At 39.6% G+C, this 27,807-nt stretch overlaps 1 protein-coding gene across 1 annotated transcript in view; it reads right to left on the bottom strand.

The window, feature by feature from the left end:
• Positions 1–1,174: 1,174 nt before the first annotated feature.
• Positions 1,175–27,807, bottom strand: part of TTC17 (tetratricopeptide repeat domain 17) — a 60,748-nt gene continuing 34,115 nt past the window's right edge. The window contains exons 17-25 of the mRNA XM_074584316.1: positions 14,396–14,566; positions 13,478–13,728; positions 12,669–12,834; positions 10,069–10,189; positions 9,575–9,734; positions 9,034–9,117; positions 7,215–7,334; positions 4,902–5,045; positions 1,175–2,260 (exon numbers count right to left, since the gene is read on the bottom strand). Coding sequence (XP_074440417.1) covers positions 2,129–2,260; positions 4,902–5,045; positions 7,215–7,334; positions 9,034–9,117; positions 9,575–9,734; positions 10,069–10,189; positions 12,669–12,834; positions 13,478–13,728; positions 14,396–14,566 — 1,349 coding nt within the window. The 3' untranslated portion in view covers positions 1,175–2,128. The remainder of the gene's footprint in view (positions 2,261–4,901; positions 5,046–7,214; positions 7,335–9,033; positions 9,118–9,574; positions 9,735–10,068; positions 10,190–12,668; positions 12,835–13,477; positions 13,729–14,395; positions 14,567–27,807) is intronic.

The raw sequence follows: 27,807 nt of genomic DNA, 5'->3' as shown, positions 1-27,807 counted from the left end.
ACCAGCCTTGCTCTTCACTTAAATCCCAGCATCTCCTATCATCAGTGAGACAGATGCAGTAGAAGAGTTCAGCATGTGGCCGTCATTTGATTTGACCATATGACACATTAGGAAACCAAGCAGCAAGGTGGATCCTCTGTACCAAGAAAAGTTTTTGCATATTATGCTTTAAAGCTAGCATGTGAAATGGAAGATTTACCAAATATGTTTAAGTGACACTCAAGTATTGATCAACCAATATAAAAGTAAAGCAGATCAGTTAATGAAACTGAATGAAAGCAGCCGCTCTGTACACTGCCTTAGTTCAAGGAAAAGCCTTTGCTCTAACTTTTTTCTAGCTCGAATGGAATGTCTTCCCGTTTACTTGTACCTGCCTTACTGGTTTCCCTTCCCACACCTTTATGTGAGAAATCTCTGTAATTCGTTATCCCAGTCCATGATTCTAGTGGCGGTGTATCAGACCTTCCAGAAACCGATCTTCCTCTCGGAATTTATATAGATACAGCTACGCCTGTCTCCAGTCAACAGCATCCAGCCTTCAAGTAGCCTTGGAAAGGGAAGAAAATCTGACACGCTGTTGGCTCTGTTGACAAAAAACGAATGTATTAATTCATTTTTAATAAAAATATACCCGACAGCAGCACTTGCTCATACCTCTGTCAGGCTTTGTAGATGAACAAAAATTACTTGCAATAAACCAGGTAAAATTTGCATTAGAACTGCTCATCTTCAAGTGCATATAAAAATATTCAGGGATCCTTTAATGAAGTAGAAAACTACACTATTGAAAAAAAATTACATTGACGTCATAGTTTCCACACTGCCATCACTGAAAGAGGACAAAGACTGAAAAGAAAAAGAGTAAGTTCATAAACATTGTTAGTTCTGTAAGAAGAATCACTAAGCAGTATGTTTAGCATTAATAGCTGGAGGGTAGGTTATGTGAGAGACAGCTGATTTAGTTAACTTTCCCTTATTTCCTTCTGCCATGGAAAAGGAGTCAGGCGCAGAGGTGCAGGGAATTTTCCACGGATACGCAGAAAATCATTGTCTAATCAGGAGTGTTAAAAGCTTTCCTGCCTCCCAGTTCTGTCTGCTCCTGAGGAAAGGCTGTAGCTCCCCAAGCCTAGACTCTTGCAAACGGCGCATGACACACACATTAGAGGAGAAGCTATGATTTGTTCATAAACAATTTATTTTATTTCAAATATGTGCCCTTGTTGATTCAACAATGTCTGGAGAATCGTGTCCTCCACCAACCAAAGACAGAACTGATTTGGAAATCTTCCACCTGACTTATTTGCTGATGATACCTTGACACCGCCTCCCTCCTCCTCCTTGGCAGCTGAAAGTGCGGCTCAGAGTGAGCATAAACTTGCACCTTATTCCGAAATGGCTAGAAATACAGTGAACAAAGAATTAGTAAATCAACCACTCAGGGAGGCAGAGGGCTATGAATATATAGACAATGTAAAACATCTTATTGGGATTTTTACCAATTTTTTTTTCTGCAAGTAAGATTAAAAAACACTTTGACTTTAGTATCCTGCTGTTCCCTCCTCCTCATTTCCTCCTCATCCCCCAACAGAAATAAACAATTCCAGAAATGCTTGATGATCCTAATGTCTTTTTATAAACATTTAAAATCCTGTCCCTCTCCTTCCAAAAAAGCAGGTAATGTGGTATGGAGTGAAGAAGACTGGACAAAGCATGAGTTTCACATGGATGAATTGCTGATTATCTCTTCTTACTATTTGGTACGGGCATGTGCTTTGCACTTCCATTGACTTAGATTGTAAGACATGAAGCCAGTTATTTTGGATGCTGATGCCAATCTGAGCATTAAGGAAAAACTAACAGTGCCTGGGTCCTGGTACAGGTGGTCATGGATTCATGGAAGTTTCTCTGTTTAATATTTACACGGATGTTTTAAAATTATGGTCTGTGAAATATGTTTTCCAAAGATGCTCCTATATTTGAGAAAAAAAAAATAAAAGAACCCTTGATCCAAATCCCATCTCTTTTAAAAAGTCTTGTTAAAAATTTTGATTCATCAATTTATCTTAGCACACTTAAAAGCAGAATAGAGAATAATGACATTTTTAAAAAAAGAGAAAGATGCTGATCTCTAAGGAGACCGTCGCTCTTTTTTCATAAGTAAATGACACTGAATGGTGCGGATTCGATTCTTTGCTGGGGCAAACTCCGGCTGAAGTTTTAGTGTTGACTCATACCATTTCATTGCCTTTTCAAACTCCTCCTGTAAAGAATGAAAGATTGCAAAGAGTCAGATTCTAAAAACACTAAACACATTTTTTATGCCTTTCCTGTCCTAAGTAGTTGAGTAGTATGGTATGCACAAAAGTAACTAAACCAGTCCTTGTGCTTTAGGATTTTTTTCCCCTCTCCCCCAAATAACTCTGATATTTTCTTGGGCTAATGGCCCAATTCTGCATAATCCATGGAAGGGAGTCAAATCACTGCTGAGCGTTATTGACCAATGTTCTCACCCTTTCCTGCTAATAGTAGACCTCAGTCAGAATTTACATAGATCAAAGCTTTAAAATCTTGGACAACGCAAAACCATCAAATTTGCTGAAAAGCTAACATTTTTAGAAATGACTTTAAATTATTTTTAAAAGATGACTTGAAATAAAGAAAGTAAAAGCAAAACAAAACAACCCCAAAACTTAAAAGACCATACAGTAGGTTAAACAGTTTCAGTTGATAAGCTGGACTCCAGAATGGTAGGAAGAAGCATTCATGCTGAAGTAACACCTATTTTTATATAGCTGAAATCTAATTACCTATGCCACCCTGCTTTTTTATTAACTAGGAAAGTAGGCCAACATCCAGTAGTGTATTAGAAGAAAAACAAGAGGGGAAAAGACCCAAACCATTCTGGGTTTTTCAGTCACTTTCACCGCTGTTTTTGTTCTCTTAAGTTCCTTTCCTCAGTAACTTTATTTGTGCAGTAGAGATAATATTAATTTCTAGACACATTATAAACACTAACTAGATCAATGTGAGTTGTAAAGTCTTGACTTTTTTAAAAAAGTGTATTTTAATAGTTTCAGCAGAAATTAGAGACAAATCCCATATTAGTGTGTAGGAGCACTGAGAAACAGCAATGAAAACAAGAACCAGATTTTTCCATTTTTAGATGTAATCATTTACATTTGCTGTGATATGATATTATTTTGATGTTCCTTTAGATTCCCACATCAATAGTTTCTATAGTATCCATCCAAAGTTCTCAGTCCTTAACACAGCCAACTGTTTCCCTTTTGTAAGGCAACTAACTTACTGAAAAGTTCTGCCAATAAAGGAATGTTAGCCTCTATAATGCTATACTATTAATTAGTATGACATCTTCTCTTTTCTGTGGTGTCCTGCAACAGGACAAGAGGTAACAGGCACAAACTTGAGCATAGGAAGTTCCATCTCAACATGAGGAGGAACTTCTTTACCCTGAGGGTGGCAGAGCACTGGAACAGGCTGCCCAGAGAGGTGGTGGAGTCTCCAACTCTGGAGACATTCAAAACCCGCCTGGACGCGTTCCTGTCCAGCCTGCTCTGGGTGACCCTGCTCTGGCAGGCGGGTTGGACTAGATGATCTCCAGAGGTCCCTTCCAACCCCTGCCATTCTGTGATTCTGTGTGATTCTACAACCTGTTGGTCAGACTCAGCTCTCAAATACAGTAGGGTTAAATATGACGTAAGGAAACTAAATTGTCTTTATGTTAGTATAATTTGATCCAGAAGATGAATTTTGTCCTGTTGCTAGTCACTTCTTATAACGAATATGGGGCTTCATTGACAAATCTCTCAGATCCAGGGAGAATGAAGTTATCCTTACGCACTGTGCTAACTTTAAAAAGACATTGGCAACTCAAGCATCAAACTTCTCCTTCATTTCTTTTGAACAACTGTCAGCAGTAGTACCTTAATAAAACAAAGTCACGCCTTTCTTCAGTTTGTTTCCATTGTGTGTTTGACAGCACTATGCATTTCAACTCTTCTCAACCCTGATAGTCGTAATACATGATTACCTGCTCAACTTGCCCTGTGATCCCCTCAACCACTGGAGCAAAACATTAAAGACAAATCTATGACAAGTGATGAAAACTCGCAGGGATACATAATAACGTGTAATTGAAAATACTTGTGACACAGACATATATATATCTATATATACGTATATCAACTATGTCTCAGTTTAATGGTGCCTCTTTTACACTTCAAATATGCTGGCCCTGTTAAAGATCAGGATGAAACACACGAGAACCAATCCAGCATTAATAAGATAAAAGGAACGAACATTTTGTGTTCAGAGTAAGCACTAAAAGCTAAATTGCAGATTAGAATATATAGACAGTATGAAGAAATTTGAGTTTAATCTGTAAATTATTTGGGGTGTTGATAATCTGGATGCTGAAATTAAACTTCCCTTGTGTTTGTTCACCACAACTGTGAACAGAGTTTTATTTATTACGCTAAGCTCAACTCTTCAGGATAGAGACCCAATTTATCATTAATTTTCCAATATTATAAAAATATCCTGTGTTTAGACGGGCAGCCAACCCAAATTACCAATCATTTGCTACTGTTTTAGCAAAGCTTTACAGAGAGCATTCTGAAGCCTGCTTATAAAAACGTTGGCCTTCAAGTACTAAATGAGTAATAAGAGTAAAATGAGTAATAAGAGTTTTGGCATTCAAAAAAAATATTCTTTCTTGTTTATCCTACCCCAATTTCTTGAATGCTGCTCCTTTCAAAATTATTTGTGAGAATAATATATATATACACACACACAGATTTTTTTTTTATATATATATATATATATATATGTATATATATAGTATACCAAAGGCAGACATAACTGGGTGACAGCACACTCACCATTGCTACATAGACATTTGCCAGTGTGAAATGATTAACCACAAAGTGTGGCGCTATTTCCACTGCCATGGTAGCCACAATGATGGCATCATTCCAGAGTTTTGCGTTGTGGAAGATGTTTGCTAGGCTTATTAGTGGTACATCCTGGAAGAGAAGAGGAAGTGATAAACAGTGAGGTTCTTTCCATTGAAACTGTCTCAGAATTAGGAAGACAAACAGACGACTCCACCACCTGGCCACTCTCACTTGCTTACTACCCACCTTATTATCTGGTGACTTTGAAAGTGATTAGCCAGACCTATTTTACTATAAAAGGGCATTTGGACCCGAGTTAAAAACAAAAAACCCCACATACACACATCTGCTCACAAGAGTGACAAACACTACTGTTGCATAGACAAACAACTCAAAAATTAACTCACTTAAGCGTCCTAGAATGTACAGTTATTTTTCAGATGCTGTTACACTAGTTTTCTCCCAAAAGATAAGATGCATTCTCAGAGACTGAAGAGAATCTGTTTTGTTTGAGCATCCTCCTTCAGCTTTTGCATAAAACGGGAAGAAATATGAACAAAAGGGGACTGCAAGGAAGTGAAAAAAGGGTCTAACCATTAGTGCAACTGATGCACTGTTTTTATCCTGCCTTTGCCAAAGAATTCCTATATGACACTATAAAATTTTCTCAGCTGGCCACCGATGACATGTTTTTATTTTGTGGATTTCCAGACTGTGACCTTGTCTGACTGACAAAACTGTTGAGCCCTGACAGCCATAACAGACTCTCTGGGAGCTGGGCTTCACACCTTCAAAGGACAAAATACTGCTTAGTAACAAGTCTTAGGTGCCCTCAACAGGACAATAAAAAATTCTGGATGTATTTGATCCCTGCCTCCTTGACCTCCACAAGGCAAGGAGTACCTTTGGTGGATAAGTCATTCATGTTTGCAAAGCAGATATGGAAGTCAGAATCACAAAAGAAGCCCCCAGGAAAATTAATTACCTCTGATTTACAAGAGACAACGCAAGAGAAAGTACACAGAGTGCATAAAACCAAAGAGGAGGATAAAACAAAACACTAAATAGCTGTTAATTCAGTGTTAACGCTCACTGAGTTCAAGTCGAAGCTTACAAACAAGACCCACAGTTTTCTCTGGAGGCAGCTTCAGAATGGAGGACAAAAACAAGGCACAAATTCAGAGAGTCAGCCAGTTCCAAATAACATTTTATCACATTTCCAGAAAACAGCACTACTACACCATAATCTTGCCAAATTGTAGCTTCCAATCCATACTCTGACCCTTAAAAGTCACACAGCTAAAGGCTCCATTTCTGAGGAACCATTCCCAGTTACATGGAAAGACAGGAAAATAAGCAAGAGCTTGTTGCGTTAGATCTTGGTTCCAACCTTGTTTTAAAAGGACAAGTGCAAAAAGACAGAATTATAGGGGACATGGATACATAGATACATGAGGCATTTCTACTGTTAATGGCTAGATCCTTCTAATAATATCCTCCGAGTGTAAACTACTATGTCTCTCGATTTTCAGAGAAGAATTTAAGACCAAGATTCAAAAAGGAGCATACATTTTGCAGTGCTGCACAATACGTTGCTCAGGACCCAAAGTGAAATCTGCAACGTTGAGTGAGGAGCCTATATCACATTTACCAGTCTGCAAGGGGGATCTTGGTGTATAAGAATAGACATTATAAAGCTCAGCATACCATGTGGCAAGGTGAAGGGTACAAGACACTTCAGTCTGAACTGAAACACTAACTGAAGATTTTGTCTAAAGCACTGCCTTTTTTGGAGTAAAGCACAGAACTGCTGCACAAAGTCAGGCACTAGTGCCCAGCTGAGATTGACAGACCAAACACGTAAGATCTAAGCATTCATGTTGTTCCTTTACATATTGCCTCCTCCCCTCTTTAAAAGCACAACCAGAAAATATATTCCCCACGTCTTAGGTTAGAAGACTGTCCAGACAAAGGCTGATGAAGATTCAAAGTCGTACATAACAGGAAGAAGTTCAAGCCCACATTGCCCAGAAAGGTATCAAACCCACTGAACTGCAGGAAATGCCACTGAACCCCTTTTGCAGCTGTCTTTTAAAATTATTTTTCTTTTTAAAAAAAGAGAGACAGTCCACACTAAACGCGTGGTGAAAGTCTTGAGGTCTCACCAAAACTAGCTAATATCTAGTACATTATAGACACTTGATACACACAGTGTTGGCCTTAACTATAGTCTGTGAAAGCTCTATTGTGACAAGCAAAACATTGTTTCATCTGAGTAGTGGGCACATGTGTACATACCTTCATGTGATGGGGTGCATAGTGCAATGCTTGCCGTAAGCAATCAATTGCCTTCTTTCCTTGGCCTTTCACCCTCCAGTAAAGAGCTGCCATGCTAGAGAGGACCCATGAAGTCTGATTCTGGCAAAAGAAGAACACAAAACCCAGTCATGTAAACACCTGTAGTGAACAGTCTTCCTGTCTTTCACTCTTCCAATTTATTTGATATATTGAGGTAGAGGGTGTTACAGTTAAAAATTGCATTAAACTATTCCAAAGCAGCAAAAAGTTTCTTATCTAACAGCATATATGCAACAGCAAGGTAAGTGAGACTGCCAAATGAAACACAAATTCCAAAGGCAACATCATTTTCTTAAGAAAGGAATAGCAGCTAAGTAGCTTTAAAAAGCAACAACAGTTTCAGCAGCCACAAGAGCTTCTAGCCAGGTGTCTGATGCTGAGCATCTAGATGTGTATACACATTACCCACCATAAAGCAAAAAATTTAGCTAAGTTAGTTGATTGGACTCGTAGGCTCTCTGTAGTCACTGGAAAGAGAAAGGATGCTCTGGGATGCAGCTCAGAGTAGAAGCCTGATAAGCCTAGCTGATTAATTTTGGTGCCTCTAGCTGGCTGACTCCCACATCACGTGTTAGAAAGGAAAATACTATGTGCTTGAATTCTGTGGACTCAGATACAGTAAATGAATGTTTATGCTCACATATGCAATTACATAAGTAGCCATCTTGATTTGTTTGATTAGCTCTTGTGAATACTGAATGAGCCTGGAGACAGAAGAACTGCATTTTATTTTCAACACAGCTAGCCTTACTGAGAATTCTGCTTCTGGTCTCAGCACTAAATTTGCAGCTTATTTGGATAAAGCTTGCTGTCTGCAGGGGTAACTGTAGCATGTAGGAGAACAAGTTAGTATACATCCAAAGTGAGAAGAAACCAAGTCTTGTAACAGGAGCACAAGAGTAACATCTTTACTTTCTGGGAGTGACAAGCTATACTGGTTTTAGTTTCAAAGTATATTAAGTTCCTCAGATGGCTTTTGGTACAATAGGCTAGGGGCACCCTCTTTTTTATAGTGGTTTGGGATATCCTCCCCACTAGCTGTAAACATATAACAACAATGCCTGCATCCTTACGCACCTTGTAGATCCCGGGAAAACTATGTCCCCAATCATCCCCTCCTAAGGGCCTCAGCTGAGGTCCTAAGCAGCCTTAACCTAGCTAGGACACTTGGCTTTCTCTGGGGAGAACGGGAAGCATCTTTCTCTGGGGAGAACGGGAAGCGTGGCCTTGCACATGGTGCCATACCTCTGCCTGAACCCATCGGACTCTTTAGCCGAACACTGCATAAGGTAAAAGGAAGCAGGCAGGGAAGAGAGGAAGCCCCTGCCTGTCGGCTGTCTGACTGCTGCATGCCAGGAGCGTAACCGGAGAGCTTGAGCCATGGCTTAACTCAACTTTCCATAAGCTCCAAGACAATGTAGCACAAAAAGAAAGCAGAGGGTCGAGAACCATTGAAATAATTTAATATATATCAACAACCAGTAGTACTGCTCACTACAGGGCTGGAAACGCTGGGAAATTTGACAAGCTTAAGTTTTAGTAAAGAGATATGCAAGACACTTGACAGCATAAGCACGAGATATAGCTCAACAAAATACCTGTGAGGGCATTACAGATGCTGAATAGACACAAATCCCTAGTCCACTTACTAATACATTCCTTGACTGGGATTTCAGACAAACTGTTCGAGACCGGATTGACCACTACATCAGTCACGAGCGGTAAGCCCAGACTTCTCATTTTCCTCATTTGCACATACCTTTTCCAAAGCTTTGGCTATTCGAGTACCAACTTGTTCTAACGACTGTGGTGAGTACTGGTCTTTGCCAAGATTCTGTAGCACCTGCGGAAGAGGAAGAACAAGTGCTTAGATACTGGAACCTTGTAAGAGATGTTCCTCACTTGTTGGTTGCTTTTGTCGCCAGCCTTTTACAAATGCTGTAACCTATTCCAACCTAAACATCACTGCCTATCTTTATCATGACACAGTGCTGTAACTCCATGGCACTGAATACTAAGAATGCTAGAAGTTAATGTATGCTCAGTTGGACTTCTCTTTCACTAATTCATCCATCAAGAGCTATAAATACACACACACTAACGGTGTTTTAGGATTTCCCTCAAGCCAGATCGTAGATGGCCAGGAAAACATTCTGGTAAAATACTGCTTTCAGCCTGCATTGTTCGTACAGTTTTATACTGGCATTCACTCACTGAAGGTCACTTCTGGAGAGAGGCGCTGAGCTAAATGCACCTTGAATCTGGCCATTTTTGTGTGACAGCCTTCAACTCTGGCATACCTCTTTCAGTTGACTTTCTCCAGTGTAATGCAAGCTGGCCCGGCTAGAGACACCTTGCAGATGGTCCAAAGTATGCATACTGGCTGGTAGATTTGAGTTACAAAGGGGCTCCATGGCTGGTTCTTGCAGCTGCGTGGCAAAATCAATGTGTTCTGTAATGCTACAAAGGTCATAAAACAAGTTGAATCAGTCAGGAGAAGAAAACAGAAGAGTCATTACAAAGTTCTCAAGTGAGTGTAAACTGCCCAGGACCTGGCAGAATCTCATCTGAGTAGCTCAAGAAGCAAAAGAAACCAGATCTTCCACCTGTACTTGCACTTTTCTTTGCAAGTCTACAGATGAAATACCACATAATGTTTTCAAACTTCTTTGAAATCCTGGCAGTTCTTTCTTACTTTCAAGAATACTAAAGTCTTCAGTTTATGCACACTGAGGGCTACGTAACTGTCTTGCTTTGTGTAACTTATTTAAGGTTCATATAACAAGATACTTACTCAATGTTTTTAGCGGAAACAGCAAGCCATGTGCTGGCTACAGTTGTAAGCTCTACCCTACGGAGTTTCAGGCATTCATCAGGACTTGGCCAGCCAAGGCTACGATAGTCACGCCTTTTCCCTTGAGAAAGGAGAAAAAAAATATAGAAGAAACTGTCTGGAAGCAGAAAGACATTCTACTTCAGTACAATGATTTAGAAAATACCTTACACCAGCAGCTACATTCCCTATGTTGCAGCAGTCACGGTCCTGCAGCCATATTTCTTTAAGAACATTCCTGACCCTAAATGGACTGAATGGAACTTGTGGGATCCAAAGACAGAACTGGATCCTACGCAGGACAGATTAGGAGGTGGAGTTTTAAAACCTGTTCCATTACACTTTTTCAAAAGCTACATATTAAGAACAATCACCACTCTTGTTTACAGGTAATGTCTCTACTTAAATGTCCTTAAAGAAAGTTCATAAGTGACTCATCATTTATGTTCCACAGCTACAGTAAAAACTCATAGAAGTTGATTGCTCTATCTTCTGACAATCCAGGGTGAAAAATACTGCTGCTTCTTTTCAATGATTATTGTTTAAGACATACAGTGGCTTTTATCGCATTCGTACACTCTTACACTCAAGAAGAGAACATTTCTGAAACTATTAAGTAATTACACTTCAGCCCTCCCATCTTGCAGAGAAGTTAGCCAAGGCAGGGAAAGGTTAAATAACTTGCTTTATGTTAACAAATAGATCACTGGGAGAAACAAGAACTGATCTTCGTGTTTGAACCAAAGGCTAACTGAAATCTTTCCCTTACATTTGGTGGATACTGCACCAAGTCCTAGGAATCCAGCTTGTGTTAACAAGTTTACACTGTTAACTTGTATTCTGATATGAGAGGAAAACATTTCCTCTCATATCAGGAACATCCGAACTGTTTGGAACATAAGAAAAATTCATTGTAACTGTAAATTTACATAGTGGGAAGCCAAGTTTAACAACGTGCCAGTCTACTGCAACAGCTACATAGGCAGCACTTCAGTATTTATTTTTAGTTACCTGAAATTTTGCCCATTTGGATGTAAATGCTATTTCCCATCCAAGGTATAGTAAGCCGCTTCACCATAGTTTTGCAAAATAACGATGAAGTCTGTAATGTCTTTTGTAAAGTATTCTGATTAAAGGAAAATTAACTTTGAGAAACACTGGGAAACTTCAGAGGGGACTGATCAGTTCTCATCACCACCACTGTGAACTATCTGATTGTGAGTTTTTCTTTGCATGAATGGCAAAAGACAGCGAGAGGTATGGAAATGCTACGGAGCTAGATCAGTAGTCTGAGATGTAGTCAAACACAGGACAGCTACTGCGGTTTCCCTGTTCTACCAGGAACTCCCCAGGTGACCTCCAATATGTTACTTAAACTTTTGATGATTTAATTCTTGCAAAGAGGATGTCAACAGACACTGCTCACAGGAGCGTTAGGAAGGTAACTACTTTACAATAAAGGGATGCTATGTAATAAAGCCACAAAAGTAGCTCAAGGGAAGAGAAGATATATCGAGGAAAGGACAAATGTGCACTCACAAATGATAGTCTGTTTTCATGTAATCCCTCCCCCCTATTTAAATATTTAATTCAATAACTTACATTTGTCAGTTGCCAAAAAAGGAGCTCGTTAAAGATTTAATGCAAAAGCCTTCAAAATTGAAATCACTTTCCAGGTCATCAAATCGTCAAGGACTAAAATGTATTGGAGAATACACCTTTGCTTATAACATTAGATTTTAGCTCCACTGAAATCAAGGTAAGACCAAAGCAATCAGCCTCCATTCTTTTTGGTCTCTTCTTTGGCATCATTAGGTTCCAGCAGCTCTCACGTGCTGCTGGTAGCAATCACGTGCTGATGGTTTCTGCCCACATGAACGCACCAGTGGAACTAGCTTGCACCATATTAGTAGACCACTCTCCCAATTCCTGTTTCTCAGCTAGCAAAAACTCCACCTCTTTCTCCAAACCTCCTCATCTATGTTGGTGCAAAACTCTGCTCTTCTGTAGCTCCAGTATTCTGGAAGACAGTCTCTAAGTTTTCTCTTATAACATTACCAAACCAATTCACAGCAGAACACTTAACAGTTTTAAATTTATTTTGTTTTTATTAGACCAAGCTTTCTGCTTTTTGTTTTTGAGTTGTATGTCTTACGTTTAGTCAGTAATCAAATCAAGCTCTCATCCTGCCTTTGTCCCCAAAGGGGTGTCTCTCATCTAGTAAACTAACTTCTCTGCCCATTCAGTTTTAAAGAAAAAGATCATTAAACGCCCTTCTCTCTTCTACTACCTCTACTCATAACATCTACCTCTTTCATTCTTCACTCTTACCACCTCATCCCCAGAAATTCTGGGAATTAACTGGAAAGCTTTCACTCAGCAGACAAAGTTACACTGCACTTCATGAAGAAGGTGCAGAGAGAAGAGATTTCTAATTTTTCCTTGTACTCATCTAGAAGGCATATTTTACTACGTAGTCTTTGTGACACATATTTATGGTAACAAACCAACGTCATATAAAAGCTGCAAATGACTTGCTTTCTCTAGAAGCAGCAGGTTACCTATTGGTCCAGGAGAAGGTATCTTTGGTCCACTAATCTCCAGGGCAGTTTGGTAAAAGTTTTCATTTTCTCCATTAGTCCCTTCTTCTCCGTTTCTCCCAACTGGCTCCTGGAGATCCAAGCTTTCAGCTTTTGGTTTCTTTAAACGTTTGACCTGAAAAGTGATCTACCAAAAGAACAGTATTGGCCAGGTTAACAGTAAGAAACACTAGGAGTGTTATCAGCTCCAATACACTACCGGTTTTAGCCCAAAGATTCAATTTCAAAGATGTTCCAGATGACATCTTTCTCTTTCTCCCTCCCTCCCCATCTCAACCCATTCTCTAAGCCTGCTCACTTTCACTGCATCACACCATGCAAACAAAGTACACAACTTCAGTCTCCAACATAGGAGAAAACCAATTTAACTGCTGTGGAACTGAAAGGCATTTTTCAGTATATATTTTGTTTGTAACATGATGACAACAGATATTTCATTGTTTCATGCTAACTGGAACTTTTGGTTAGAAACTTTTCTCCTTTGTAACTGTAAGCAAGAAGTTTGAAGGCACCCAGCATCATTCAATACCAAAGCTCTTGCCGCTAATAATCAAGACGTATGATGTCGTTTTTAGTGATGTGGAGGCCTTTCTGTTAGAAGATCGATTGAAACTACTTGTTCATTTCACACAAGCCATGAACCAGCTTTTAGGCCCATAGGGGACGTTCCTCTATATATTCCAGTGTTAAACCCCCTGAACTGTCCTCATCTTTCCCTCCTCCACAATAGTAAGTTGGTACAAGACTTAAGTAAGCTCATCCAAACTTACCCATTCGGCTTCATCGTCATCACCACAGTCCCCAAAACAGGAGCTAGCCAGTCCATCCTGAGATCCCTTCTTTAGGACCCGGATTCCCTGCAAGTCCATACGACGACCTTTTACCTCCAGCGCCCCTTCAAAAGCTTCCTGAGGCCAAGAATTTTCAAACTCATCCACCAAAGCCAGCATCTCTTCAGACATCTGATCATCTTCTAAATCCTCCACTCCTTCTGAACCATTGCTTTCTGCAGTGACTGTGTCTGAGAGGGAATACCACAAAAACTTCAAATATTCTCTTCCTAGTGCTTCCACAAATTGTATAAGAAGGATCTTTTTTCTGTGATCTGGCTTTTCCAACTTGCACAAACCAAACATCACTCACTACTCACTGCATGCTGCAAAAGGAGAAGGGGACTGGAGAATGAAGACTTCTCCACTGCAAATAAGCATCAACTGTTGCTTCAAAAATCAACAATTCTAGACCACTTTCATAATTTTCCTTTCCAAACCAGAATTCTGCCTGTTTGAGGGAGTAAATAGGTGGTGTCTTTTCTCTATATATGTGCATTAAACACTGAACAAAGCTCTCTGTACCTTAACCATAGACACCGTTTTTCTTCCCTTCTGTCTGGCACAGTTGATACAGAATTCACTGAGGTACAATCAACGTGTTTGTAGACTCTTGCAAGAAACTACATCCTTTACTCTGGAAAATGTCTAAACCTTGATCTAATTTTTTTTTATTGAATGCATTTTGATACTACACTTGGAAAAGACAACAGGGAACTGAATGAAACTGGTTTTAAGGGTTACTTATTACTTTTCAAAGGGGGTGAAAACATAGCTTCTTGGAGGAAGGGAGACAGCTCTTCTGAAGAATCTAGAACCAATTCATTTACCAGAAGTGATTTTGTAAGGTTGACTTACTTTCCAGTCTCAAGAAGGAGGGATCCCTTGCTAAACTCTGAGTAAGAACTTCTGGATCTTCTGTACCTCCCTCAGAGTGTCCTTCTGTCACTGTTGTAACTGACTCATGGTGGTCATCGAAGTATTTCTCCTTGTCATGACTGCCATCTGGATTTTTCTCATGACAGTGGCCTGAAAGAGAGAAATTTAATGATACACCATGTAAAACCACTCCTCCTGGATACAAGCGCAGAAGCCGTAGTGCGGAAGCTACAGTCTCCTAGTTTTCTACATAAGGATTAACAGAATAATTCCACAAGGTATCAAAGACTTCATTCAGTGATTAAAAAGCTGATCTGCCTCTTGACAAGGCAGATCACCTAAAACAGTTACAGGAAAGTATGTTATTAGGGATATACTGTGAACTACTAATGAAAGCAAAATCAGTTCTCTCTTGAGGGAAGGTTGCACTTTATGTAGGAAATTACTGCGTGCTGGTAGCCACTCCAATGAGCATTCCCAAGACATATTTTTAGTGACAATGCACCACACATGAGGGTTGCCTGCTGTATGAACTTCACTTAGGCACCATAATGCTCACCATGCTTACGTGCAAGAGAAAAAGGGCCAAGGCAGACTGATACGGGCTTGCCAGGCTCCGACCTTCTGTGCCAGCAACAGACAGTATGTAGGTAAGACTAGCTCACTAAATAGACAGACAAAAGCCATGAGTATTAATCTGTGACAAAAATCAGAAGTTTATTCAGCTGAAAATCTAACATCTATAATTCTGTGGTCAGGTTACAGGCTCACATTCCACCAAAGGCAAAGATCTAGGAATAACATTGGAAAAATCCAAATGTAACGCCAGTAATGAGCAGGTTAAAAAAAAAAAAAAAGTACAAACTTGCAACACTAGCCTTTAAGCATCCTTCAGCGAGACACTGTTAAGCTTCCAGAGAGTTTATAGGGTAGCCACCTGCAATTTGTAGCAATGTTTTTGATTTCATATACCTTTTAACTACAGACCTCAGATCTTCTAACAGTAATTCCTTGCCAGTGTTCCAGGGCAAGAGGTGTTTAGAGAGCTGCTCCCCTGGCCGACCCCCAGAGCCCCACAAGTAGAGACAGGATTCTCCAGACGCACGAGAGGCTGGGACCTGCCCCACTGCACAGCTATGGGGCCGAGACATCGACCAGGGCACCTGCCTCTCATCACACGGGAAGCCTTTCGCCAACGAGAAAAACAGATCCCATGCACAAAGCTGCTGCTCTCAAACCCCTCCTTCCTTTATTTCAAGTCACTTGTGAGTGAAAATAGCATACATATACAAACGAATTAAGAAGCACATAGCGAATCAAAGTAAGCTTAAATTAAAGATTCTTAAGTATGTTCCCCATTTTACCCTCATGAATGTGAATTGTATCGCTCCATGCATATCAAAAGCATTATTTTTTTCAACTGGCAGCATATAATATGAAGAATGTGAACAAAGTAGATCAGTGACTCCCTTTGTCTACATGCAATGATCCTGTGTTACAAAAGAATATTGTTAAGTCTCACTCTTACCAGGCGCAGCAGGACGAGGGGATGGTTGTAACTCTTGTGTAAGGGTAACCTGTTCCACCACTTCTCAGCAAAGCCAAACTATAGCTTTTTGCTGTACGCTCTCAACTTTTACATCTGTGAACACTCAGGTGGCATCTTTTGAGAAGAAACAGACCAGCACTGTGTGTGTGCTTATGCATATGTTGGCGTGTTACCAAAATCAAACAAATCAAAATGTATTCATAAACTCCCAGTGAAAACTATTTCTTGCCCTACCTTTTCTGCTGTATATAAAGGAAGTCAAACAATGGTATTTTATGAGTAAATACGTAAAACAGAAGCAGTTAACTTCATAAACTCTTCTAACATGTGCCACACAGTTACAGTCTGCCTTTCCTACTCTATCAGTCATTGACACTTTCTTTAATCCCCTCCCCATCTCCCCCATGTCGTCAATAAAAATTGGTCTTCATTAAAAAAAAAAATAATAAAAATCACTTCAATATATGGAGATCCTCTTTAATTTATGAGAAATAGTGTGCACAGAAACCTAAAGCTGAAACTAGTCCCCCTGCCTAACATCAAGCCTGGCTGATTTTGATGCAAGTCAGGTGCTTCTCAGTAATGTGATGACTGCAATTCCCTTTGCTGAAGGTCAACTCATCATTAGGATAAAGGCAAAAAGCAAAGGGTCTGAAAAACAGACATCTGGTTTTAATTGAAATAAAAATGCCAAAAAGAGAAAAAAGCTGGAAATAGCAAGCAGAAGGAAAAAAAAAACAACCACAAAGACACTTAAAATTCTACTTAAAACCAACTCCGCTAATATTAATCTACAAACACTGACAGCTAAAAACAGACTAGATGAGAGTACTGGCTTTCTTGGGATTTGAGAACTGCTATATATAGAAACCTGAGCAGCCTAATTTTTTCAAATTGCTGCTTTCAGTTGTCTGACGTCACAGGAGGAAAAAAATGCCGGTTGAAAAACCAATGGAAGTTCAAGATCTCTGATGAGGGCACCATGAAGCTGGTGGTACTGAAACACTGCAAGTCACAACTTTATAGCTTGTATCAGCCTGAAGACCAACAGGGAAGACCCACCAGGCAGGAGCGTGAGACCAGCAAGGGAACAATGTAGCCCCGAACTCCAGGCACCTGCACTGGCTGCAGAACATCAGCTGTACCACTGCAATACTTACAACACCTTAGCTGCATGAAGGACAACAGTGACCGTCACCCTACAACTGCTCAGCTATGCTAATTAACAGTTCACATATGTTCTGGTTATCTAAATATGCACATGTGAATTTTAGGTGTAAAGTCCTGACGCAGCTACAAAACTTAGAAATCTAAAACTACCTCATAGTACTTGATCAATTCAGCTTCCTCCATCCTGAAAACTTTACTACAGAAGGATCACTTTCTTGCTCATTCATTTTCCTAGAGCAGCTATTGCCACTTTTCCTACTGATTCTGCAGAGCCAAGAAAGCACAGAGGAAAAGCGGATCAGAGTCTGTCCTACCTTGTGCATTATGAAACCTGGTTACTATGTTCCGGGCAGTGAAACAAAAATGCTATAGAGATGACACAAAGTAAGTGTCTGGGGCTTTATTTAAGTGGTGGAAATAATACAAATAAAGAGCCTGATTGTGCCAGGTCAATGTAGAAATTGGGAGGAAAAAAAAGGAGAATAGTTCCTAAATTATAAAGCAATCTATTGGATAGAAAAAGCAAATACAAACTCTAAAGTGCATCATGGAGACCTTGGAGATTAAAAGCATAACACAGTGTTAGATATTAAAGGCCTCTTTCTCGTATTGTTCTAGTCTGTAATTTTTGTGGCCAATGTGAATGCACTTAGACAGCACTAGCACGGCACACGTTTTAAATATAAAACATATCAGCTAGATCATCCCTCCCATCTAATATTAACCACCTGCTTGATTTTCAGGACCCCTCCTGAATGCCCACTGAAGATGTGATACCTACTACAGTTTGTAGGGCTAAAAAAAACCCAAACAAAAAGTGAGACTTAGGTTCTTGTTTAGGAATTGGATAATTCCAAACTTTTAAGTTGAAAACCACTTAGTTTAAGGAAAGAAACACCCAGAGTGTTGACATCTAGCAAGGAAGGAGAAACAGTAGGACGGAGAAGTGATACAGCAACTGACATTGAAGATCTGTCCCACCTATAAGGGGATAACAAATATTTATTCTGAACCATGCTTCATATTGCCACATTTCTCAGAAAAGTCACACTTGGAAGCAATTATGAACTTCCCTCATTACATACAAACTTTTTTAGTACAATGTAGGGGTTTTTTTTGTTTGTTGAAGAGCAAACTTCTGTCAATTTAGGTGACTCCAGACCCTCTGACTGAAAGCCGCTTACCTAAAGAGCAAGGAAACAAATGTGAAAAGTATGGAAAGAGGAAAGAAGAACAGACCATGCCCCCAGTGTATCACATGGAAGTGCTGCACCTTGAAGAAGGTCTCAAAAGTAATCAAACTTTGCCATTAAAGAGGACGCTGATTGTTTTAAAAATCTAAATTAACTGCCACTGTAGCTGTTTGTGCCTTTTGGTATGCCTGGCAGAGAGAACAATGCCTCCATAAATATTTTCACCATCTGATTCCTGTATAGCAACTTAAGATAGATCAACAGCATTGGAAATAAAAAGTAAAATTATCTCCAAGTGTCTTTGGTCAGCACAGAGTTTTTACTGACTGTTTATTCTTTGTTTGATTGTCAGTGTAGAGCTTGCAAAATATGGTATTCCAGAACTCCACCATTTATGTTCCAACAGACTAGGTTTAAAAAAATTTAAATCCCTAACTTCATGGGGTGGGACAAACTCATTTCCTTAAATTATATTTAGAAGCTATGATGGCAGAGCAATGCTTTAAAACTAAAAGTCAAGTAATTTAAAATGTTAGGTACTGATTTTTTTCCTACCACGTGAAATAAGCAGAGCTGGATTATCTCTTGAATGACTACAAGAGTTGAGTGACTATTGCTGTAGTCAGTGACTTGCATTAGGTTATGCAAAATGCAAGCTATCTGGAGATAAGTGTCACTTAAATGATGCGCCCCTTTATGTTAAAACAGTAAAAAAGAGAGAACTGTACTTAATACAGATGTAAGTCAGCCTAATACCTGAGTTGTCAGAGTACAGAACAAACTGAAACCAAGCTGCTACAGGAATTATTAACTCCATACTTATTTTTTGATGCATGCTCAAAACTAGTATTCCTCACAGTGAAATTTAGTAAAGATGGTTGTCCTTTTTTATAGCAGGAATGACGTATCACTGAGCTTAGTGGAAATAGGTTTTAATCCCTGCATGCAGATGAATAGTCTCATCTTCAGACATTTCAGGAGCAGTGCATCAATAAGCAGGCTTCTTTTTACTTTTGCTAGTCACTATTTACACAGATGAAGAGAGACACAAGTCAAAGGGGATCACATATTTCCACTTTACATACGAAAATGTATAACAACTAATGCTGCTCCTAGGTTATGTGAAAACTTTAGGGGTGCTAACAAGTCCCGTTCAGTGCTTCATATCACAGGCAATATAGTCTACCAGAGTTTACAAAAATATTCTGGAATGAACAAACTCACCTATCGGGACCCTTTCATGCATCTAAAACTACTGGGATCTCAGTCCTCAAATTTTGGGCCAAACTAGCACCTGAAGAACCTTTTTGCACCATGGTGACATCACTGCAATATGACATTAACAAGCCAGGGTAGCGTTACAGGGAAGTGCTGTTTGAGAGACCATCCTTCATATAGAACACAAGCTTTGACTTTCATGGCAGTGTTAACACTGATGATTAACACACTGCATATTCAAATTACCTTTAAGTTTCAAGGTGAACATGATCATTTCCTAAAGATCTCGTGAGCTATTAACAGCAACCGTGTTATTCCAGTCACATATGAACACATATTTGATTGCAAAACATTTGTTAATGGAAAAAAATCCATGCCAATTGTTTTGAGATGAGTTCTACACGGAACAGGATGCACAGTAACTAGGGAAGAGACCTATCTTTAGCAGCTATTGCTGCTCTGCTCACCTTAATTATAAATTAACATAGTTCTATTAAGATTTTGCTCTAAAATTCATGCATTCCTTTTCTTACTGTCTTCCTGAAAAAATAAGTATTTACAGTTCAAAATAAGTCCCATGATTGAGCTTTGAAAGCAGAAACTGCAAACCACTTATGACTAAACAGGAGTGTCATTAAAAACATCACAGAAAGGTCACGAGCCATAATTGCTGAACTACAAGATAGACTGCGCTCCAGAAGCAAAGAAAATTTGGTGCTTTCCACACATAGAAGCACGTAAAAAAAGCCCACAAAACAAACCCAAACAAAAAAAACCCCCAGAGTTCTCAGTTTATTTTTAGTGAAAGACAATCAACAAAGTGACAAATGGAGCAGGGAAGTAAAGGGAGAAGAAAAGTAGTAGTTCTTAATTACAATTGCCTGACTATGCAATACTGACCTGTGAATGTTTGATAGGTCTGTATTTAACTGAAGAGAAACACACAAGTCCTACTACACATTCACTGTGCGCTATAGGACCAGGAAAGATATAAAGCAGACAGGCAATCTATGTCTGCAGAAGCATTAAATTGTTCGAAGCTTTGTTGCAGACTCAAAAACAGCCCACCCAGTGGTCAGTCGTGCTCTTTCTGAACCTGACAGTATCATGCTTCCTTCAACAAGGCATGACCACGCTCCACACCAGTAACACAAGCGTACCACCAGTACCTTTTACAGCTGTAACATACTGGTTAAATCACTAAAACCAATGTATCTACTACTGACTTATCATTATAGCTGCTCTTCTGGAATAACAAAGGGCAGATTGTAGTAAGTTCCCTCTCTGGTCATAGAATTGTCTAGGTTGGAAAGGTTCTTTAAGATCATCGAGTCCAACCATCAACGTAACACTGACAAACCCACCACTAAACCATGCCGCTTAGAACCACGTCTACCCGTCTTTTAAATACCTCCAGGGATGGTGACTCAAACACTTCCCCAGGCAGCCTGTTCCAATGCTTGATAACCCTTTAGGGGAAGGAGTTTATCCTACCTGGGCAGCCTGTTCCAATGCTTAATAACCCTTTCAGTGTAAAAATTTTTCCTAATATCCAGTCTAAACCTCCCCTGGCACAATTTGAGGCCGTTTCCTCTGGTCCTACTGCTTGTTACTTGGGAGAAGAGACAAACCCCCACCTCTCTACAACCTCCTTTCAGGTAGCTGTAGAGAGCAATAAGGTCTGCCCTCAGCCTCCTTTTCTCCAGGTTAAACAACCCCATCTCCCTCAGCTGCTCCTCATAAGACTTGTCCTCCAGACCCCTCATCAGCTTCATTGCCCTCCTCTGGACCCACTCCAGCACCTCAATGTCTTTCTTGTAGTGAGGGGCCCAAAACTGGACACAGTACTTGAGGTGGGGCCCCACCAGTGCTGAGTACAGGGGGGACAATCACTTCCCTGGTCCTGCTGGCCACACTATTCCTGATACAGGCCAGGATGCTGTTGGCCTTCTTGGCCACCTGGGCACACTGCCAGTCAAGTATTTCAAGTTAAGTATCAGTGTGGGTACTGGCAGGGAATGGTGAGTGTAGTGTCCAAAATTTAGACTAAGCTTTTGGTGTATTTACTGCCCACAGAGAAACACTGCTCATTTTTAGCTTTTCCCTTTACCATAAACACTCCTTTGCAAAACTGGAAGTTACAGGACAAAAATAAACATTTTCAAAGGACAGTACATACTGCTAACTGAAAAATAAATGCTAAGTATAGAGAACAAATTAGGAAAAGCAATATGAAGTACTTTAAAAGTTGATTTTCATGAATTCCTACCTCTTCTCTAAATTCCCCCCTTAGATAAGGGGTCAGTGGCCCTTCAAAGATGATGACAGGCATGCTCAAAATCAAGTAGTGAGAAAAGTGCACTACATAACAAGCACTGGTTTGATGCATAGCAAACATCAGGATGATTTATGTGGCCAAAATTTAGACTCAAGCACATAAAATGAAGCATACAAAAGTTCTTTTTTTTTTTTATTTATTCCAACAACAGGTTTTCAATTGAGAGGATTATACAGTAAAAAAAACCTGTTCTCACTCGTAGGGAAATAGTTTTTAAATATGATTGGTAGCCAAAAGATGCCTCTAAATTGGCTTAGCTACAGATTTAAAGATTATCTACTTGTCTTATTACAGAAGTTCTGATTAAACCTTTCAAAACATAAACAATTGCCAACAATACATAACCAGATTTCTTGTTCATACTAAGTGAGAAAAATACCTCACCGTTGCGTAACAGACCAGTCCCTGATGAAGACACACAAATTCTCCTTATGAAATACAAAGAAGTGATAAATAAAACACAGAAAAAAATTAATTAAAAAAACCTCACCTACATTAGATCACAGTATGATGTATGCTATGAATATCGAATGACTAACAGTTAGTTCCCTGCACACAACGCACTTCTGAAATCTGTTTCTGATTAAGCCAGGGAAATTCTTAGTGTACGGATCACTAGCATAAGCAAAGGCAACACTGGCCTGCATCTGTTTTGCTCTCTTTCTAATCTTTCCTCCATCATAAGCTACATACCTCTTATTATGCTAAACAGTAAATATTTTTTTAGATCCTGTTAGATCCTACAGCACCTATGAACTCAAGTTTAAAAGGGACTTAAGTACAAGAGCAACCCACTCAGGACAAGTGGCATCATGTAGTTGAACTCCACAACAGTTAACTAACCCCATTATGAGTTATTGTAGCTTTCCACTTCTCTCAACATACTGGGATGACATTATAAAGCCAAGTAATGGCCTTATGTGTCTGTCTTTTGACTATCACTCTGTCTGTAAGGTTTGCACCATATGCTGGAATTTGAACAGTATTCCACAGGGACCCGATTTCACATTTTTTATTTTAAGAAAATATTTTTCATAAGCTGTATTATGTTTATCTGTGTATCTCTTCACTAGGTTGTACTCCTCAACAAGAGCAGATTAATGGACTTGATCCATGACAATTTACAGATTTGCTTGGGATAGATATCCACGCAATCTTCCTCCTAACTGGGGATTAAAGCAGACACACTCAAACAATGTGTTAACTTGTCAGGTAGGTTTCCCCCTTATTAATCTAAGATTAGCAACCGACCTTAAAAGGAAAAAACAAATCAATAAAGTAGACAGATGAGGGGTAGTTAAGCGGCTGGCACTCCATGGCTCAGCATGCAGCACTCATTTTAATCCGAGCACATGGCATTGCATGCTGCTTTGAGACAATCCCAACATGACTCATTACAGGCTGAGGCTACACATCACCACTTTACAAGTTCTCAGATTTAAGCCAAGTGAATGCAGCCTTCGAGGTCTTGGCAATTTGTTAATGACACTAAACTATGTGTTGTCAGTTCTCCCATACATGGGGACCATATGGTCTTTCTCTTCCAAACATGCTTTAACCAACTCACTAGTTCAGTCTGTACAGCTTTACTATGAAGTTGTTTGTGAAACTACATCTTCCTGGAGATGTAGCTGGGGAATTACTATTCCTCCTAAAAAGGCTGTTCAACATATGCATTTGTTGGACCTTTTTAAAAAGGTCCAGCTCCAGGTAGTGCACACTATTCAGGTTCAATAAGAATTTTTAGCAGCTACTTGCAAGAAACCACCACTGGCAAAAGCAGCTTCCTAAAAAGAGAAGGCAACACAGACAGTAGCAAATAGCAAATGTCTCGTGTTGTCTAAGTTCCTATCACAAAAAACCCACCAAAAACATTGTAGAGAAATGTTATACATCTGATAACGGAAGCTATCAGTTTTGAAATATTTAGTTGGAAAGAAAACCTTTTCCCTTCCACTCTAACCCCTGATGATCCCCCTTCTACTACAGGAACACGTAGTTATGCTGAAGTAACTGAAGGATCCAGATAACTTATCGTGAAGAACCATTTGCATTATAAAGGCAGATAAAAATGGGAAATGTCATATTATATTTAGTTTAGTACTGTATTGCTTTTCCTTCATAAATTAATAGTTTTGCATCAGTAAACTCTCACCGAACTCTCCTACAATTCTAAGTTCTGTTCCACTGTGCTATCCCCATTTCCTCAGTTACTCCTGCAGCTGAGGCCATGACTTTCTTCTCCCTCCTCTGCTAGCCCGTGACCTTCAGATCATGGGAAAAGACAGAATGAATACAGAACACTAAATATTGCAGGCATACCGTTCTTAGCAGTGCATGATGCAAAGTGAGACTCATGACTGTTGGGAGAAGTTGTTAGGTACACTGCTATGCGGTAAGTAAGCAGAGTAAGTACATAAGCTAGCAAGACAGACTTTGCATGAGGTGAAGAAATCACCTAACATCGGCATAAAAAGAAGCTGCAGACCAAATTCACCTATTAGCACATTTAACAAACGCAAAAAAAAAGAGTGATATTCAAGCAATAGAGATATACTTAAAGACAGCACGCTTTGTTTGCTGGTTTCAGAAACCCTAAAGATGCGTAACAGCTTTCCAGCAAGCAGTAGCTTGGAAGCAATGTGCATGAGCAGTGGGTATACAGCCTTTGAATACTGGCGTAGCTAAAAATGCCATGTTTAACATAGCACCACATTCATTGATTTTTAAATTTAAGAATCTCAATCGAGACACCCCTGCATAGTTTTGAGAATAAAAATACATGGAGCTTGGAAAGGAAAGACAGGTTTCAAAGTGAGCTTGGCATGGTCCTTCACCTTCAGCTACTCAAGAGACACTAGACAAGGACTTTTCAGGGAAAGATCTGATTTATACAGCAGACACTAAGTCAAATAGTAAAAGGTATCAAAAAGCCTGCATCTGGTCAACTATCTTCCAGATCACAGTACTAAAATTCTAGGAAAGCCGTGATTACTGCAGCAAAGGTAGGAACTGTTTTGCTCCTCGCTGGGCTGGTGCTGCAGAAACTGTATCACAAAACTGAAAGAATAACTGGGTCATGTTACTCCCACAGAGCACATTCTCATATAAGGTTTCTCCAGGATCTTACAGTCAGAGGCATGTCTGACATTTCCTGACATCCCCACCCTCTAGGGATATCTGCATCCAACAGGATGAAAAGCAGTCCTCATTCTCCGTATCTCCCACCTGCCTCCATTCAGTAAGATGTTTTCATTCTACACAAGTACAATTTAACCTCCTCTTACTCCTAAGACCCCAGATATGGTGGCCTAGATTCCATTTGTGGAGCAGCAACAGTTCTTTCAGACGGACTGACACTGTGTGGTATCCCTTGACAGAGAGGCTTGTGGGAGAAAGAATCCAGCTTGATTTTCAGATTGCCAGTGGAACTTGCAGGGTGAACAGTAGGCACACATGAGCATGTAGGGGGTAGAAATAAGCAACTGAGTACTTCACTTCAAATGATAACATTGATTTTAAGTACTGATACTGTTTAAGACAGAACCCACTTTCCCTATGCTACTACTAAATGACAATGCAAACATTTGCCACGATGTGTTTCTGATTGCTCTGACAGGTTGCTCACATGCTTCATAGAATTCTGCTTGTTTAAACAACCCTACTGGTGTCAACTATTCTGATTATACAGATGAACTTTCCCATAAGACAATGGAGAGAGTGTAAAAGTGACAGATAAATGAATGGTCACAGATCCCATCCCTTTCATTAATATAATCAGATAAATAAGAGTCCTAACATACCAAAGTACTAACATTTGTGGAGTCTAAACAAGGCTCGGGAGCACTCAAGAATTCTGCCTTCACATGATATGCAAGTCAAAGAAAGAAAAAGCTGAATTTTAAACATACAGTAGTGTTCAGTTCAGAATCCCATACAACTGGTATAGATTCTGGCCTTTTGCTTCAACTAAAACAAGATTAAATTCTGAGCTAAGCTTAACACCCTTTGCCCCAAGAGTAAACATCCCCTCTTTCCACCTATTAATACTGTAAGTGATGAGCGTTCCTCAGAGGAAAGAGACACAGCAGCTTGAGAAGGAGGAAACTAAAATGCTAGGATGATAAAAATGTCTAAAAGGACCTCATGCTATAGCAAATAGAAACAAAATTTAGCAACCCCTTGCTGAGACTATCAGGTCAGTCATAACTTGTAGGGGATCACCGAGTAAGTGAAAGGTGCATTTAAAAATGCCAATTATTTCACATTTTATGTTTTAACACACTATTGTAAAGAACATGTAATGATGCTTTTGCTTAGTGTTTGTGTATCTGAAATCACTATAGGGAATTCAAAGTCACTGCAGCTGTTAATAGTCAGAGGCTTAAACTGTGATGTTGATTTAAGCAAGTTATTTAATCTGTCCATAAGCTCACTATCAGTTTCAAGCAGAGATTCTCCTTTCCGGTCAACCTCCCCTCTTCAGGTCAATTTGCTTAAAGGTCTAAGCTTATTAACTTTGTAAGAACTTAAGTGCTGGGAGACAACGGAAAATCTATACACTTAAAAGATCAAATACCTTTTCCCCATGTTTTATTTTAAGAGGAAGTAGATGAAATAAAACAGACTTTCGATTTCATGCGGTGTAGGGTATTTCTACCACAAGAGGGCACTAAAACCATACTTAAAGTGGATAAGTTACTGCTGTATACATTACACAACTAAGCCATAAAGTAAGGAAGTATGCATTGCTTTCAAACATACACACTCACTACATAAAAGCCTTCAGATATCTTCATGGCATGCACATACATTCGTAACATACTCACACTGCCACTACTTCCAAGAAAGCTGCACAAAGCTTTTTGTAAAAGCACTATCTTGCCAAGTAATGAAAGGCAGTGAGACTAAAGAAACTTGAAGCTTGAAACAAGTTGTGCTTCAGGTTTTGAATAGAATCGTAGAATGGTTTGGGTTGGAAGGGACCTTTCAAGATCATCTAGCCCAACCTCCATGAAATCCAGTAGCAAGAAAACTCACTCCAATAATAAGTTTAAGACTTCCAATTTTGATCTTGTCTCAAAGAATGCGAAGGGCATAAGCTCATAATGAATGCAACTGTCAGAGGTAGATGCTAATGGTCAGATAAAAATATTTTGGGTACAAATGACTTCTGCTCCTCCAAGCAGCAATTCTGTTTACACACATAAGGAAAAGTCTTATGCAACAGCAATTAACAGATCAGCACGTTTCAACGGCCAGCTGACCATCACACTAAAAATATGCTTAGTATATTGTAACCTTTTAATAAGGCTTGACAACATCTGAATGTTCACATCAGCCAATGAAGTGCCACAGGAACAATCCCTAAGGCGTTAGTTGGATATTGCTCTACAGACCTTATCACACGATAAAAGCTACTTGCAATTTTTAAGCCATAAAGGTGTGCAAAACCAATCTTTGCAATGCACCATTTCAACATCAGATAAAAATAATGCTGGCTTTTTCTACTGGCTTAAGCAGCAGCACAAAGCCAAAGTATCCCATTTCTGCAGCTCTGAGAGCTGACCATGTTTTTCACATTAAGTTTTTTTACACTCATTATGCAAGTCTCTTGGTTCCGTTATTTGTGTGTCAGTATGGCTGCTTAGGTATACGTCAAGCAACATAAAGTTTCTTCTACTTAATCTCCTTCAGGAATTGACTTGCCAGTAACATAACAGTTGATGACTCAGTAGAGCAACATCCTTAACATTGCCAAGTCACCTCTGGAAGGACCACCACAGGATTCTCCCATAACAATCAAGTCTTATGACCATTTTCTCACTTATTTGGGAATAAGGCAGTATGTGGGCTGTTGGTCCAAGTAATACAGGCAAATGTAATACTGCAGCACTGTTGCTGTATAGGATCCATGTCAGTT

This window comes from Larus michahellis, chromosome 4 (genome assembly GCF_964199755.1).
Source record: "Larus michahellis chromosome 4, bLarMic1.1, whole genome shotgun sequence".
NCBI lineage: Eukaryota > Metazoa > Chordata > Aves > Charadriiformes > Laridae > Larus > Larus michahellis.
The sequence above is the reverse complement of the archived record's forward strand: the minus strand, read 5'-3'. Positions and strand labels throughout refer to the sequence as shown.